The sequence below is a fragment of the Antedon mediterranea genome, chromosome 10 (genome assembly GCF_964355755.1).
Source record: "Antedon mediterranea chromosome 10, ecAntMedi1.1, whole genome shotgun sequence".
Lineage (NCBI taxonomy): Eukaryota > Metazoa > Echinodermata > Crinoidea > Comatulida > Antedonidae > Antedon > Antedon mediterranea.
Window position 1 is genome coordinate 20,267,850 of NC_092679.1, and position 13,809 is coordinate 20,281,658.

The window sequence follows — 13,809 nt, forward strand, 5'->3', positions numbered from 1 at the left end:
TAATATAAAATAATACACAGATATCGGTCATTTCTCACGATTGAATTCATAATTTGATTTACAATACCACTTACAGTAAAAATATCGTAGATCTACATGGTCTTTATTGTAATAATATTAATCACACTTTTTTAGTTAAATCATTGATACATGTACGAAAATATGTGCTATTATTAGTGTTATTATAACGGGTTTTGTTTTTGTTTTTGTTTTGTTTTATCTACCAGTCCGTTTCAAACGTTACAAGCACCTATTACTCTTGAAATTACGATTAAAACGCTTTAAAGAAAAACTTACACACTTATTAAAAACATAAAAAATTGTATTTAACAATTAGAAATACATTACAAGTTACTTTTAAGAAATTATTCGTAAAGTTAATCATTATCCACACAATGACAAACAATCACATGATTATTAACGATCAATGGAATTAGGCCTAGATCTAAGTGAATTAACTTCAATACAATAATACAATCATTTTTAGGAATATCATCACAAAAATAATTCAACTGGTACTACTATACTAAATGAGAACAGATCATGAACAGTTGATATTCTTGAGATCTGCAATCACTATTAAAGACTGTAATGTTTGCATAACATTTCTCTCATCTTTTAATATCTCTAAACGTGAGATTTATTCTTGGTAGCTTGATGGATTGATTTTTAGGCAGTGAATGGTACCAGTACTCATTAGTGGGATAATTCATCATTAATAATGTACCGTGTTTAAGATCAACAGTTACTGGCTCAATGATTCTTTTGGGACTCTTACCTCGCGCATCACCATGTCGAAATCTAAACATACGTGTCTGCCCCAATGATACAGAGGCGATTGGACTAAACTGATTCATGTCTTTCTCATCATCTTTGTGTTCGCCAATGTAATCACTTCCAGTAGCATATCTATAGAGTAACGACAAAATACAATAGAAAATAAAATATTTTAAGATGAGACTAAAAAAACCCAATTATCCATTAAAACAATCTTATCTAGCAAATTGCAGAAATCATCCAGTATGAATACTGATAGTGTTCATTCGTTTTAGAGGTAAACGATGGACCCTTTTAATCAATAAATAAAATAAATAAATAAAATAATAAACAAGAATATTTACCGGTTGACCAAAACAAAATTGAAGTAATGTCCTGTAACCGATTTTAAAAGGTCGCGGAGATCTTTCAGGAATGGTGGCCACGGTAAAGCTGGTACTGTATTGCCTGAATATTTGTAAGTTAAGCCCGAATCGCCAAACGAAACCTGCAGAGAGGAAACCATACAAAGAAAGTCATTTATTATTTGGTGAGATGTAAATGAACACGCCTAAATAAAATAATTTACAGTAAAAGAGTAAATTACACCTATAGCTACACAGCGGTAAATAAAGAAAAACAAAGGAAACGATATACAAGTAATTAACAAGTCATTAATACAAAACCACGGATAAAAACATAATGGAACTAACCTGTTTTCTAGAAATATTAAACCACTTTCCGTACACTTTCACCTTTGCAAGATCACCGGTAAAATAGTCAATCTCTTCCTCACATCTTTTAAACAATGTATCGGCTGCTCCTTTATCAAGAAGTTGAAGGTAATCACAGTCTAAATTTTCCCCTATTATCTTTTGCACCGATAACTTATCAGGAGGTAGCAATTGATGTTCTGAATTGAATAAACGTCCTCCATTACCGTTTTTGTCAACACCCGCTTCAACAGTAGCCGCATTATCATTACCAACCTCCTCAATCATCTTTTGTATTTCACCGTGTTTTTCAATTATCTTGAACCACTGACTCTTTGGAAGGTTTACACCTTTTTTACCGGGTTTAAACTTGCCTCCTTCTTCTGACTGGTAATAGCGGCGAATACACACAAATTGTTCTTCTTTCCAGTTACTAACTACCACATGAATTATGTCCGAAAGTGGGATTCTTACTGCCTCCACCATGTTAATGTCTCTTTGTAAGTCTTCCAGTGCCTGAATAATTAAATCAATATTGTTGAAAAGTTTTTGCCACAGCAGAACGGGTAAATTAATACCTAGAGGTCCAGGTTTGAAGGCACCATATTCTTCCGTTTGGTAATACTCTCTGAGACAAACATAAACATCGTCACCCCATCGTTGGGCCACTACATGGCGTTTTTCAGACAAGAAAATCCGATTCTTTGAAGTTATGGAAATCTTTGGTACACCATCGGTCATTACGGCAAAATCTCGGGTGCTCATTCCTGAGGCTTTACTCAAACCTTTACACTCATCTGTTTGACCGTTAAAAGATTTTATAGAATCCATTATATTCGCTGATGTAGAAGCCATCGTTGGTAATTTTAAACTGCTACACTCGTCAGCTTGACCATTAGAACTCCCCATAAATCTTTTCATAGTCCTACGGGCTTTCTCACCAATTGCTAATTTCGGAGTAGGTAAACAGTTGAAACTCATGTTTATAGACTGTAGAGAGTTACAGAGAGTAAAACGAACGATTACGCTTGAGTCAGGATATATATGCAGCTCAGTAGGGAAGTAGCCCAGTACAGTAATTAAAAAGATAATGATTGTTATTTCCGGTCAATCGTTTCCGTGACACGTGCGAAACACAATTTAAATATCCTCGCACAACAGCTTAAAAATAGTCTCTGAATTAATCAAGGTATTGACAAGAAAATAAACGAAATGTCTATACCGAGGCAATGAATATTCCCCGTGCATATTTAGTTCGTTGTAAACGGTATCGACTGAAACATACTTCTTATCCAGAACCTCCCGATAAAAATAGTCAATCTGTTCTTCTAGAGACTTCATACAACAGAAATCATGATCTTTTTGACTGCTCCTGTCAAATTCACAACCATAACATGCCGCTTTACTTAAAACCCAACACTTGGCTAACACTTGAGCAGCAAACAATTGTTTAACCAAACGCTCCATTTTCAACAAAAATTCTCTCTCCACCTCGTCCACGTACGTGAATATACAACTTGTAGGCCTGTTATTCCTCTCGACTCCTTCATCTATACCGACGGGGATAACCTCTTCGGCCTCCGTGTAACGATCATCTATATCACTGCCTGGAACAACAACAGTCTCCTCGTCATCGCTAATTATTATAACAGTATCTTCACAACTCCCTTGCGAAAAATATATACTTCCAGACATAATGAAATACTGTAAAGAGATACTCTACGCAAAAATAGACAAAACAACTGGAGAATAGTACAACAATAACCGCTTCACTTTGTTTCACCGTCTTAAATCATAAATAAAGTAATGACGTCACTCACCACGTACCAGAACCTCGCGCCGAAAAAATAATAAATAAGAGACAAAGAAACACCTGGCGGAAATTACATAACTAGTACGAAACCAGGAAAAGAACGACCTTCATTAGAAACACCTGGCGGAAATTACATAACTATTACAATAACAGGAAAAGAACGACCTTCATTAGAAACACCTGGCGGAAGTTACATAACTATTACAATAACAGGAAATGAACGACCTTCATTAGAAACACCTGGCGGAAATTACGTAATCAGGAAATACACCAAGGTCATTTTCTGTCTGAAGTACCTCTTTTTCTACTAATTAATGTTATGGAAATTGTATAATTCTTATTTTATCAATGAATGATACTTAATACTAATTACATTTGTCGTATTTTTTCCACAGCTGCTGCCAACGAGTCAAGGTAAGAAAACGAACTTAACTAGAGATACTACGTTCAATAAGAATTTTTCATGAGGATCATAAACGTTATATTTACGTTACTCTTTACTTTAACATAGGAAAACGCATAGGATCGGGGTTTGGAATGCACAATCTATCTCAATAAAACAACTCCTTTTTTGTTGACCACGTTATTTTTGTCCCAGAAACATGGCTTTGTGAGAATGATACAGCTCGAATCTCTGCTTGTAAACCAGATCGTTTTACATTTTTATTCATTTCCTCATCTGGGTAAAAGAGGTGGTGGTATCGGAGTTTTATCATGTAAAAGTAATTTCAGTACCTTTGACCCGGTCACTGATGATTTACTTAATGTCATTAGGTCAGCCTCCATTACCTCTTGCTCCCTGGATCCGCTTCCTCTTAAATTATTTAAGACTTGTCTTCCTACCCTTCTTCCCTTCTTTACCAAAGTTGTCAACACCTCACTGAGCTTAGGTATCTTTTCATCTTCACTCAAACATGCCTGCATAACACCATTGTTAAAGAAGCCATCTCTGGATACTGAAGAATTTGCAAGTTACAGACCCATTTCCAATCTTCCATTTCTTGGAAAAATTATTGAAAGGGTTTTTTCCAGTCAGCTGCAATCATATTTGAATAGCAATGGCTTATTTGCCACTAGACAATCCGCCTATCGGCCAAACCATAGTGTAGAATCTGCTCTTCTTCTTGTGCATAATGATATTAGCATTGCACTTGATAACCATAATGAGGTTCTTATGGTCCTTTTGGACTTCAGTACTGCTTTTGACACCATCAACCATAAGCAGTTATTAAATCGTCTATCATCACGTTACGGTATCTCTGAAATCTGTCATAATTGGTTTGCATCATATCTAAATGATAGGTCCCAGTCAATTGTCATCAAGGATGTTTTGTCGAACCCGACTCTGCTTACAGTAGGTGTTCCACAAGGGTCTGTGATTGGTCCTCTTCTGTTTATTTTATTTACCGCCCCACTACTTGACCTCATTGAATCTCACAATGTGAAGTGTATGGCGTATGCTGATGACACTCAGCTTTATGTCATTTTCAACCCTAATCAGCGTGATTCTGCTGTCAGTAAAATTTGAATCCTGTATTTCCGAAGTTCGAGCATGGTGTCTATCTAACAACCTAGTTATGAATGATGCTAAAACAGAACTTATTCATTTTTCTTCTCGTTTTAAGCCTGCCTGTTGGACTGCATCTGTTAAGAGTGGTAATTCTTTCATTCAACCTTCGTCATCCTGTAGAAACTTTGGAGTTGTCACGCTATTCGTAAAATTGGAAGCATTCGGAAGTACCTGGATTCAAGATCAACTGAGATGCTTGTTTTCGCATTTGTTACATCAAGGCTAGACTGTTGTAACTCATTACTTTATAGCTTACCAGCTAATGATATCTCTAAAATTCAGCGAGTTCAGAACACAGCTGCCCGATTGATCGTTCAAAGCCCCACAAGGCAACATATCACACCTGTGCTGAGACAACTTCATTGGCTTCCAGTAACACAAAGAATTACCTTCAAGATCCTGCTTTTTGTTTTCAAAGCTCTTCATAATTCTTCATCTAAGTTCATTTCTGGACTTATTCAATCTTATGTTCCTAAGCGGTCTCTGAGATCAGGATCAGAGTCTCTTCTTGCCCATTTTGTTCATCCGTCCACTAAGTTATTTCTCTTTGGAATGCGTTGCCTATTGACATCTGTCAGGCAACTTCCACCAGTGTCTTCAAATCTCTCCTCAAATCCCACCTTTTGAATTTTTAATTTTCTAAACGTTCCTGTCAATGTAAAGCGCATTGAGGCTTTCAGCATAATGCGCTATATCAGGTACCAGTTATTATTAATATTATTTTAAGGCTTGCGAGTCAAAGATTAGTATTCCATCCATCCATAAAAACATCGTAATCGTTATTGTTTATAGACCCCCTCCCGCCTCGACAGCTCAATTCACTGCATATTTTTCAAAACTTGTTGAAGAACAATACTCTTTATATGCTAATCTCATTATCACCGGCGACTTTAATATCCACGTTGATAAGACTGATGATTCTCATACCAAACGCTTTATGGACATATTGGATTCTACCAATTTCGTGCAATTGGTCAAACTACGCCCACACAAAAGCATGGACATACACTTGACCTTTTAATTACCAATAACCCCAATTTAATTGTACATTCACACATACATCAATATAATGTCTGGTCACTATTTTCTCCACGCCTTACTTAATGTCTCTAAACCATCAATGCAATAACACAAAAGAAAATTAGGCCTACATTCCGTTGTTTTAAGAATATCAACACCATTGATTTAAAATCGAAATTGTCTGATGGCTTTAGCGATTTCCTTGCTGAATCTTGTGATGTTAGTTCAAACTCTCTGCTGTATCTTTTTACAATCAATTTTTATTCTCCTTTTTTTTATCTTTCGTGGGAATCACCCATCTTTATTGTAATTTCTTCTCATTTTCAATGTATAATACTATAAATAATTCTGTCATTCTTAAAACGATATAGATAAATATTTGGCATAAAGGTAAATAGACTCTATACAGATGAAGCTATAATAGAACCATTGATGAAATATTTAGTGATACATTATACATATTGTATATTTAAAATTGTACTGTGCAGGTAGATTAAAATATTGCATATATTAAAACAGTGGATAAAATAAAATCAAGGTAAATTCTCTAAAATGCTAGTTTTTATATTTTTCCATTTTTTGTCTTCTTTAATAAATCGCATCCGTATTCATTTGTAATTAAGGACTTCAATTCAACAAATTCCATATCACTTCATGTTTTTTCTAATTTTTCCAAAATGCATGATTTGTGAATGCAAAATGTGAATAATGAAATAAGTTCATTTACAACTATGTTTCGTGTACCTGTTATTATTTTATACCAATTGATAGTACCTTCTTTTGGAAAACACTTAAATACGAGGTCATTAAATGTAAACCATACATTTTGAATTGCTGTACATTCAACTAGCATATGTAATTCACATTCAATTTCTTTTTTTACACCTGTCTACTATTTTCCAATCTTTAAGCCTTTTTTTACAAGGTAACATGTTGTGTAGTAATTTAAAATTAAATTGTGCAATTCTATTATGTGCTTAAAGTTGTGTATTTTATTTGTCCATACTTCATACCAATCTAGTTCAGCATTATTAAAGACTACTTCCAATTTTGCCTCTGCAATGAAATTGGGATTTACAAAATGCCTATAATAAAATTGACATTTGTTCTCTTTTCGGAACAATTGTGTTCACTTGTTCGTCATCGTATTGGTCTCTCGCTATAGATTCTTTCCATTCAATGATGTATGGCATTAATAAGCACCATGTATTCTATTAGACCATTTTTTCTTTTGGATAGAGTTGGTATTAATACATCAGGTGCTATTATTCTGTTATTTACTATAATATCATTAATTACTTTATATCCAGAATGTAACCATGTTTCAAAATATATTGATTTTCCATTAGTTGTAATATACCTATTTTCCCGCAATTGTTGTTTTTTAATTTCTGCTACATTTATTGGATGTCGACCTAACATATTTTAACGTTTCTACATAGAAGTCTGATAAAGAATTTTTATTCTCGCTTCGAGACGAGTTGGCTCCCGAGAAATCAAAGATCATTAACATCAGGTGAAGATCTCAGTGGTTCTCTGATGATTGTAGAATTTCCAAGAGAAAGTGTCGCATTCTTGAACGCAAATGGGTAAAGAATCCATCATCTGAAAATCTATTAGCTTTAAAGAAACAATGCACAGCATACCACATAAACTACTGCACGGTACAAGAACAACTTACATGCAGTCCAAAATTGATGGCTGTGGTTCTGACCAACGTCGATTTTTTCACATTATGAACAAACTTCTTGGTAAAGGAAAAGATGGTTCATTTCCAACTGCTGTGTCTGACTTGCAACTTGCCAATGACTTTAACATCTTCTTTCGTGACAAGGTTGTTAATCTCAGGAAGTCATTTGGTGATATACCATGCCCACATCAAATTCCTCAGCAGCTGGATTCAGAACGTTCATCAAACTCACCCACACTTTGCAACTTCACCGTAGTCACTGACGATGTAATTCACAAGCTAATAATGAACATCAAAGCTCTTGATCCATTTCCAACACAGTATTTCCAGTATTTAGAATTATTATTAATTTATCTTTATCAACTGGTACTTTTCTTGGGTCTTGTTACACTTATTTTAAAGAAGCCTTCATTGGATCATACTTCCATAGCAAATTTTCGACCTATTTCTAATGTTGCTTTCTTGTCCAAGATCCTTGAGAAATGCGTTTCCTTAGATCTCATCCATTTTCTTGACGGCAATGTTCGACCCTCTTCAATCAGCATATAGAAAGCACCACAGGAGAGAGTCAGCCATTCTTAAGGTGCAAATCCACCTCTATCGACCTGAAATGCGGTGTTGTTCAAGGATCAATACTGCTTGCTTGCAAATCGTTTGCTTTGTTGGCTTTAGTTCTTCTAAGCGATTTGTTTACTTACATGGGTAAACGATTGGGCATTGGTGCAATGTAGGTAAAAAAGCTGTAAGTTGTTATTTTAATAATTGGAATACCTGCTGCTGATTTGAGGTTGTTATTTATCAGATTAGCAGCATCTATATAGTCGTTTCCGTCAATATCCATGTTTATTTTTATTTTAACACAACTGGGTTTTCCGGCACCTATTAATTTTTAAATTTCTTTGTGCCATTGTGCTAGATCACTTGTTTGTGTTTCTTAATACGCGTATGGTAACAATCTTTTTTGCAAGCGATACCTCTGTGATACTTTTTGTTTCATGCTTTCTTGGTTTTTGAGACCGAAATGCTCTTTGTATTTTCTTAATTTTTTGTGTTATCGTATAACAAGACAGTTAAAGTCACCAAGTATGAGGACTGCCGCGTCGGGATGCTGTGATATAATTTTATCAAATGTATAAGATGTGGTCAACAAGTAAATGTCCCACCTGGTCATCGGGGGGCAAATACAATATAGCAAAAAACATACATACACGTATGGGTCTACATTTAATCCGAAGTATTTCGACGATTAAATATATCATTGATTATTTTAATTTTCTTAAAAGAACGTCTTCCCGCACTTCATATACAACAGTTCTGACGTTCTGAACCTCCATACACAGACCGTTTACACGTTTACACTAACACAAAGACATTTAAAAAACTTATTTTAAGAACGATTAGGCGTCAGCTTTATCAGCGCATACTACACATACTACCGTATGAGTAACTGATACCACTAGTACTGTAGTGGTGAGATGATACTAATGATATTAATCACAATATCACTACTAGAATTCTTTATACAGATTTATCAGATCACTATCCTATATTTTCAATCACAAAATCTGAGAATCGTAAAAAATAATACAAACATTCATTTATTTTAAAACGTACGTACCTGTCCGGATTTTTTCCTATTAGGTTAAGGCAGAAACTATAGAGAATCTGAATCCATACATTGATATTCATTATGTGACGAAAACCCTGGAAATAGCATCACTATAAAATGGCGACCATTTTTGACGCCATCTTGGATTTCAAGGTGACCGCAGTAAATTTGCAACGGCACATCTCGTGATTATTGTGTTTAAGGGTATTAGCTAACAAAAAAATTTGTGCGCTGAGTGTGTAGAAACATGGCAATGAGAGCTCTCTAAACAAGCTATTGTACCTCCGCTTAGTAATCGAAAATGATCTCTCATCATGCAAAAACACTCAACCAACCATGTAGCCGCGCCCTACGTACGTATAGTATTACAAATTGAGTGTAAATGAAATTGATTAAAAATTTGACACTGTTTTCTAACCCTTCTGAAAAATTTACATACACTAGAGGTGAGCTCGCTTCGCTCGCTCCCCCTCTAGGAAGTGTAGACGATGGTTCTCGGAATGATAATGTTCTTCTTTTACGTTTTCTGTCGGTTACCATTATTGAAAATGCTTGACATTCGTAAAACTAAACTATTCTGTTTCACAGTGTCTTAGATGATTAATAACATTTTAAAGTATAGTCTTTATTATTTGGTAGGGCCCTTATAGGGCGGAGGTGGGGAGGCGGAGTTCATTTGACTCGAGGGAGGGGCTTATTCGAGGGATATATGTTACATTTTTTAGTTTTAATAATATGGTAACATTTATAATCAAATGAAATCCTCTATCTAATAGATATGAAAAGTGGTAAAAAAGAATAACAAATGCTTGGTAAATTGTAGATAACAGTGCGATGAATTCTACTACAAACAGTATAATTGTGTTATTATAAATGTGGATGGACGTTTATTAGATAGTTGGGTTGGCGGGGGGGGGGGGGGCATGACAGAGTGGGCCATTTCGGCCCAAGAAAGAAGACATTACAGCTTGCAACATGGGCAGACATCTCGGTCCTAACAGGATACAGATAGCCTACATTCCTGCCAGCTTACTTAATAAAACTCAGCTATAGGGATTTCACTCGATTAATGTCTTATCATCAAATCTCACTATGTAATTTTATAATACTATTCCCCACAATATATTCCGATTCTTTATGGCGTATATTTAATTTGATCTTTATTAATTTGCAGTATAATTTTTATTTTTTAACTACTGTACCTTTCACACGCGCGGTCCGTTCCTAAAATAAACAAAAAACTAAAATGGCTATGACTAATGGCCAACTTAAGCTCCAGTCCTACTATAGTATCTGTTTTTTTCTTCCGTCTTCCAAAGGGACACTGTATTGATTGATGGAAAGTGCCTGTTTCCAGTCACCTTTAGGGTCAAATCTATTATTTTAACTGCTCCCTTGTGTATAAAAGAGAGAAAAAAGGTTGTGTTTATGAACATTTAAAGTATCTGGATATGCCAGAGGTCTCTCCTGACAAGGCTAAATCAAAATTCTCCCTACCGTTTACAGACTTCTAATTATCCGGCTACTCATGGCCTTATTTTCAGCCTGATTTGCGTGATTATCTCATAAAATACATTGTTTAATCCAGCAAGGTCGCCTTCAACTCCCCTGAGGACAAGCCAACCCTCCAAATTTGCCGGGCTGAGGTTGGTCCGGATAACCCAGGTGGTAGTACTCAAAAAAGCCATTAAGGGTCGTTAAGGCATGATTAATGACCCCAAAAGATGACAAGTTATCCGGATACTTGCTGTTCGTAAACGGGCCCATAGTTGAAACCAAGTTGCTGGAAGGTGAACTTTTCATAAACCCGGAAATAACTTGACCGCCAAGAATTGAAATTGAGTAGAAAATCTACTGTTGAAATCATAAATGTTGTTAAAAAACTCTTTATAATATCTTGCTAAGATAGAAATATGGAAAAATAGCGTCGAACTGCACATTAATGTTATCAAATCTACGTTTCGCGGTACATCTGAGATAGATATGGTAGGTATCCAAGGCGGAGATTTGTACCGAAGTTTTTGCATTGTGCTCGCCTATGTCAGAATTAACCATAATTTATATATAGATGTTTCATGTTAGTCTAACATTGTACTTTCAGACATAACATAAATTATTCCATATTATGGAAACATCATCAACTGCTAATGCAAAAAAGTACAAATAGAAACGTTATGGTATATATGTTGCTTATAGGCCTATTTATGAAATATTTATTTTTTTTACATCCAACAATGTACATATTAATTGAATTAATTAAAACTCACACATAACCTTTAGAATCATCAAGAACCATTTTATTTATATTTAGGTGTGTGCAATCATGAATTATTCCTGTGTTTTTAATCATTTTTTTTTGTTTTTTTATCAATTTGTAATTAAAAGCTCAATTTCAGGCAATTTCGTTTTCCAATTCCCAGTGTTTATGTATGTAGCTGATATGATGCTTAGTTGATGTGATCCAAGATTCTATGTTAAAACACTTCGTATGCAGATATAGATTTTCTGTTCAAACCACCGCCTATTTTTAAAGTTAAACCAATATCATAAACAATCGCACCAATAAAATAAAAGATATACAGGCCTAGTAAGTATAGGCCTACACTAGCTAGGCTGTAAGAAGGCTTCTACTTTATTTAGTATTAAAATAAACTTTGTTGGTTCTAGGCCTACTTCTCATAGGGTAGTTAAAATAACTAACACCAAATAAATAATTAATAAAGGGATGTGCTATATATTAAATTATTTTAAAATACCAGTAGGCGAACAAACAACTCAACAACAACATCGAGATAAAAAGAGTACAGAACTCCGATCTGCACTGCGAACGTGCATCAGTGACAGTGTTTTTTGCAAGTATGACGTCATGAGCTCACGCATGCATCATGAATATCAATAAAAACAGTAACACTGCAAATAAAACTGTACTTACTTCACGCACGCAAAACTAATAAACAAACATTTCACCGTTCGCGTTAAAATCATGCCTTTTAACTGAAAGGTCGTCGTAACTTAACCCACAAACGATCCTTGGGTCTGTCAATCGTTATGTAGGCTGACGTTGATCACCGCTGCATTAATAAATGAAATTTAAGCGAAAAGTTACTACACTCATTCCTGACGTCATCTGGAATGACAAAACACCACGTGTCTCCCAGGAGACCAAAAAGCATAAAAATCGACCATTTTATCCCTTCCCGACCTCCGATAACAATCTCACGAACAAGCTATAGATGGGAAGGTAGAGGCTAACTGGGTAATAATGATATATAACATAACGCCTTAATAATAGGTAAGGTAGAGTAAGTAAGGTAATAAGGTAGTTAGACATTTAATCGTTGACGTAAAATACGGATGAATCGGGTTACGGGGAACCTTGCCCTAGCCAAGCATTACTGGGCCTAGGTAACAAAAAATGTTGAGTTTACAGGCTAGTAATTACACAAAGTCCCCAATTAATTAAAACTTATTGATACACTTTTGTAAATTTAGAAATTCAACCACGCCTTTACCTCAACCAAACTTGAATGCACAATCTGAACCAGACCGGAGACTAAACGTGGAGCGGAATCAACCGTCACTTGATAATGAAACGGAAACAATTAGCAGTAAAAAAGAGTATAGAGTAAAGAGTACAAACACAGTATGTATAGTATGCACTTTTCATGCATGTAAGGCACAGAGAAGTCAAAATCAGTCATTCATAATCATTAATTTATTTTTTTAATATTGTGTTTTATGTTTTTTTTTTCAGCTCTAAATTCAAACAATAAGTATCCTTGCCTTATATTTATTTTTTTTGTGCTTAGACTCAATGCAGATGGTTAGCTGGCTACCTAGGCGCAATTTGTGTAGCAGTGATACTCGCCGTTTTAATTCAAAAATGTTCTGAATGGTTGAGGTAAAATACGGATGAATCGAATTACAGGAAAACTCGCTTCATCCAAGCATTACTGAGCCTAGGTAACAAAACCAATGTTGAGTTTAGGTGCTTACAGGCTAGTAATTACACAAAGTCTCCAATTGATTAAAACTTATCGATACACCTTTGTAGAAATTCAACCACGCCTTTACCTCAACCAAACTTGAATACACAATCTGAACCAGACCGGAGACCAAAGGTGGAGCGGAATGAACCGTCACTTGATAATGAAACGGAAACAATTAGCAGGGAAAAGAGAACATAATTATGTATATTTGTACAATTGTTATCAAATATCTCTCGAAAACAACACGACACAATTTTATTATAACTAAACTAAGAAAATCTGGTTTAAAGGAACAATAATCAAAGTTATAAAAACAATGTAAAGTAAACTAATAGGTCATGTAAAGATAGGTAACACAATTTAAATGTGAAATAAGAATGCAACAAGGGTCACCTTTATCTTAATTATTATTTAATATTTTTATTAATGATTTATTGTTCAAACTCGATTGGTCTAATGGTTAGGACATCTGCATATCAAGCAGAAGGTTCCGGGTTCGAGTCTCGGTTGGGGCGACTTTTTCTCATTCTCACAGATTTCCTCATCTTTATCGTTTCAAATTAATTAATTAAATTTAAGTATATCACCGGGCGGTTTAAAATTAATGTTCTATGCCCGATGTGTTTATATATATATATTTTTTTTTTAT

The 13,809-nt window shown here is 34.9% G+C and overlaps 1 protein-coding gene across 1 annotated transcript; it reads right to left on the minus strand.

Moving 5' to 3' along the window:
• Positions 1 to 263: 263 nt before the first annotated feature.
• On the minus strand, positions 264 to 2,219 carry LOC140060688 (DNA oxidative demethylase ALKBH2-like). The gene is made up of 3 exons (XM_072107001.1): positions 1,470 to 2,219; positions 1,122 to 1,264; positions 264 to 909 (listed from the first exon to the last, which is right to left on the minus strand). The coding sequence occupies exons 1-3, from the start codon at positions 2,208 to 2,210 to the stop codon at positions 612 to 614; spliced, it is 1,182 nt and encodes a 393-aa protein (XP_071963102.1). The 5' UTR covers positions 2,211 to 2,219; the 3' UTR covers positions 264 to 611.
• Positions 2,220 to 13,809: the final 11,590 nt, after the last annotated feature.

Bases quoted from the DNA above. Each gene is read 5' to 3' on its own strand.
- LOC140060688 (XM_072107001.1), bottom strand. From the start codon at position 2,210: ATGACCGATGGTGTACCAAAGATTTCCATAACTTCAAAGAATCGGATT. The intron at 1,265-1,469 runs GTTAGTTCCATT...TCCTCTCTGCAG, and splicing joins TTAATATTTCTAGAAAACAG to GTTTCGTTTGGCGATTCGGG. The intron at 910-1,121 runs GTAAATATTCTT...GTTACTCTATAG, and splicing joins AATTTTGTTTTGGTCAACCG to ATATGCTACTGGAAGTGATT.